This window comes from Octopus bimaculoides, chromosome 4 (genome assembly GCF_001194135.2).
Source record: "Octopus bimaculoides isolate UCB-OBI-ISO-001 chromosome 4, ASM119413v2, whole genome shotgun sequence".
Classification (NCBI taxonomy): Eukaryota; Metazoa; Mollusca; class Cephalopoda; order Octopoda; family Octopodidae; genus Octopus; species Octopus bimaculoides.
Genome location: NC_068984.1, coordinates 83,669,619 through 83,673,458, shown reverse-complemented (window position 1 = coordinate 83,673,458; position 3,840 = coordinate 83,669,619). Strand labels below are relative to the sequence as shown.

Genomic DNA, 3,840 nt, shown 5'->3' with positions numbered 1-3,840 from the left:
CACCACCACCACCACCACCACCACTAACGTAGCAGCCATCATTAACGCTTCCATCACCATCATAATTGTCCACATCTTCATCACCTCCTCTTAATTTTGGATGTCATTCTTCCGAGGTCGATGGGATAAGTAACTGACATATAGTGGTATCAATATAATCAGCTACACCATACTTCTAACATGAGGTTACTGACCTGTGCGCCTGGCTTAGAAAAAAAAACAAAGATTTATATTATATTATCGCCTTTTTATGGTCTTTGTTCAATATATTCGTCCTCATTTAACCAGAAGATTGTTGAAATTTTCCTTTGGCCGCAGCCGTCGCCGCCGCTGTCACTGCCACTGTCGTGGTTGCTGCTGTTGTTTTGTGCTTCCCGTATTACATCCTGTACGGCCAAGATTAGACCATGGGCCTGAGCTACAATAAGGAAGATATGATTTGGTTGACAACACTTTCTTTTGAATGTGGGCTGTTTCCAATAGGATGATTTTCTGAATTGTGCATATTCATGTTGCCCTGGAAACGATGGGTGAAAACTTCCGATCCCTTTTTTTATGGTTTCTAGAGTCAAACATTAACCACAGGTATTATTTCAGTCATCATTCTCCGAACAAAGATCTCTCGGTCTCTTTACTTGGTCAACTTTTCTGTGACATCCACGGAGGTGTCCCTTTCGTATGGTATGTCTATGTCGATAAGTGTGCATTTCCAGTAATTTTATCCTTGATAACAAAGTCGGGATCATTGTCTTTTATTTCTCTGCCATCTTTTAGACAGACCAAAAGGATGGTGATATTGTTGCTTCTTGGGTATTAATTTCGTTAGTGATTGTACCGCTTCTCAGTCATCTTGATTTTATAACTCTTGCATAGTTTTTCGTGCAGGTACACCACTGTCTTGTTATACCTGTGTGAGTTTTCAGTCTTCCCCTGTTTATGGCATCCAGAGACAGTATAGTTGTTGCTTTCTTCATACTTTCCACAGAACCTGCATTGTAGGTCTGTTCCATTCTCGATGATGAGAAGGTGATAGGATCTGATAGCGAGACTCTATGACTATTGGTGTACTTTCAGTTTGTTCTATTTCTAGCATCCTTTTATATATATATATATATATATATATAATTCCTGTGTATAATCTTTTTTTCTTTCTTTCAAAATCTAGGGAAAGGTGAAGTATATCTCTGGGACCTGGAACGTTACGTGGCCAGAAGAAGCGCCGACTGTGTGACAGGTCACGAGAGAACGGATCTGCTGGCTGCTTTCAACGTCTTAGACAAAACGGGATGCGGTAAAATTCGTATAAAAGATTTCCGTCGTTTCATGACGACTCTCGGGGACAAAATGGCTCCCGATGAAGTCGAAGAATTATTGAAAGAGGCGAAATCTGAAGATACAGACTTTATTGAGGTCAAAGGTAAGTTTTAATTCTTGTTATCCTCATCATCATCATCATCATCATCATCATCATCATCATCATCATCATCATCATCATCATCATCATCATCATTGCTATTATTATTATCATTATTATTATTATTATTATTATTATTATTATTATTATTATTATTATTATTATACGTAAAATCTATTGCGTGTTAACTTAATTAGAAGAGATAATACCTTGGAGTTCGATGTAATCAATTACATTGTATTCGATGTAATGAACTATCTCCATCCTCTCAAAATTATGGACCTTCTGCTTATATTAGAAACCGTTATTATTATCATTAAAGCATCAATTTACGATTAATAGTTCCGTTACATATTAAAACCTTGTCGAGACACCAAGTCGAATAAACAGTTACAGCCATTCAAAAACACAATAACTATTAACTTCACTCCACCAAGCATTATTTAGTGTCAAACTTCGTAGCACACTATCTGCGACTTGTCCAACTGACACGTTTCCATTACAACCTGTGTATCTGGCCTTATCTTAGACCAGTTGCAGGGGAACTGTCAATGACTAGGCCACAGAGCGTGCGACGAAAATTTTGACAAGTTTAATACACGGTCTCATATCAAATCACATGTCAGACAAGTAAATCCTCAAAAACAAATAAATTGTTTGAGTTCTCTACAGCCCAGAAGGAATAAGGAACGGGGTCATTTTACGCATTAGATTATTAATTATAACAATTGAGATAGTTTTATCAACAAGGTAGACTAGGACAACCAATCTACAACATCTGCACTCAGTCTGTTTTATCTAAACAAATAAATAAGAGGAAATGAAAATATACTTAAACTATTTATTTTGTTATTCAATGAAAATTCTCTCGACGTAATCAAGTTTCTTATTTCCACTTTAAACGTTTCTTTTCTCAGATTTATTGGAAGCAATGAGTCTATCGACCTGATTCCCTTCACTGGTTTCTTTGACTTGGTACTTCACCCTTTCCTAAACCTCTCCAGAATCGGATTATGGATATCTCTGTGAATGATGACGTCGACATCTTTGTTTTTCCTTACGAAAGCCGAACTCTACTTATTTACCTGTGTAATTATTATTGGTTCCCGAAGAACTGATAATCTATTCTCTATTTTTTGATTTTGGATGAACAGATGATTTCTCGGTTGGATTTCGGGAACATGTGTATAGGAAAAGAAAGAATGAATGAAAGAAAAGAAGAAAGAGAAAAGGAAGAAAGAGAGAAAGAAAGGAAACAAGAGAGAAAGAAAGAGAAAAGGAGAGAAATGATATGTTTTTTTTGGGGGGTGGGGAAGAACTGCTGGCGGTGAATTTTGCGGCTCGCGATGAGATATGTTCTCGTTTTCCAAATTTCAAGTGACACTTACTTTCACACTCATGTGAGTGACACATACTGGAGTAAGACTTTATGAGGATTTTTCTTTAGTGATTCTTTATGAACATTTATATTGAGTGACATCTACCTGAATGAACTCATGCACTTAAAAAAAAAAAGTACTTGAAGTTGGTGCTTAAAGATAACCCGGGATTAAAATAAACACTTCACACTAGGTGAGGTTTAATCGAACATTTAACTTCGAATGGCATTTAATTATCAACATTTTCTTACGGTGATTATCAATCACATCACATGACACATTTTTGAACATTTACATTCATTCAAGGGTACTGATTGGAACTTTTACATCGATTGGCGCTTATACGAACGCTTGTATTGAATAATATTCAATCTAAGCAGCTAGCAAAGTGTAAGTGTCATCAAAGATTTAGAAAAGGGGAAGGGGCTGAGGAACAATCCAATCAGATGGAGAACGCCATTTGTAGTTTGTCTTGCAGCAAATTTTGTAGTTTTACGGAAGCACTCCGCTAATTCTGCACCAAATCTTTTTGTATTTACAAAATGCAACACATTTAATATATACTTGTTCTTCTTTCTTAATGATTGTACAACTATCAACCGAATGTGTTCATATCTGAATTCTAACAACTCCAGCTTTAACAAATTTGCAATGTGTATGTGTGTGTGTATGTGTGTGTGTGTGTGTGTATGTGAGTCTGTGTGTGTATGTATATATGTATACATATGTATATGTATATGTATATGTATATGTATATGTATATATATATATATATATATATATATATATATATATATATATATATATATATATATATATATATATATATATATATACATATATATATACATATATATATCTATGTATATATATATGTGGATATGTACATAGCATATACATACATATATACACATATATGTGAGTGTATATTCATGTATGTATGTTTGTATGTATGTGTGTATACATACATTCATACATAATGCAAACATACATACATACATACACACACATATATATATATATATATATATATATATATATATATAT

General features: G+C 34.5%; 1 protein-coding gene across 1 annotated transcript in view; it reads left to right on the top strand.

Annotated features, from left to right (window-relative positions):
• Positions 1–3,517, top strand: part of LOC106875129 (uncharacterized) — a 26,621-nt gene extending 23,104 nt beyond the window's left edge. Inside the window, exons 3-4 of the mRNA XM_014923114.2 lie at positions 1,166–1,417; positions 2,332–3,517. Of these exons, the coding sequence (XP_014778600.1) occupies positions 1,166–1,417; positions 2,332–2,363 (284 nt within the window). The 3' untranslated portion in view covers positions 2,364–3,517. The remainder of the gene's footprint in view (positions 1–1,165; positions 1,418–2,331) is intronic.
• The last annotated feature ends 323 nt before the right edge of the window (positions 3,518–3,840 follow it).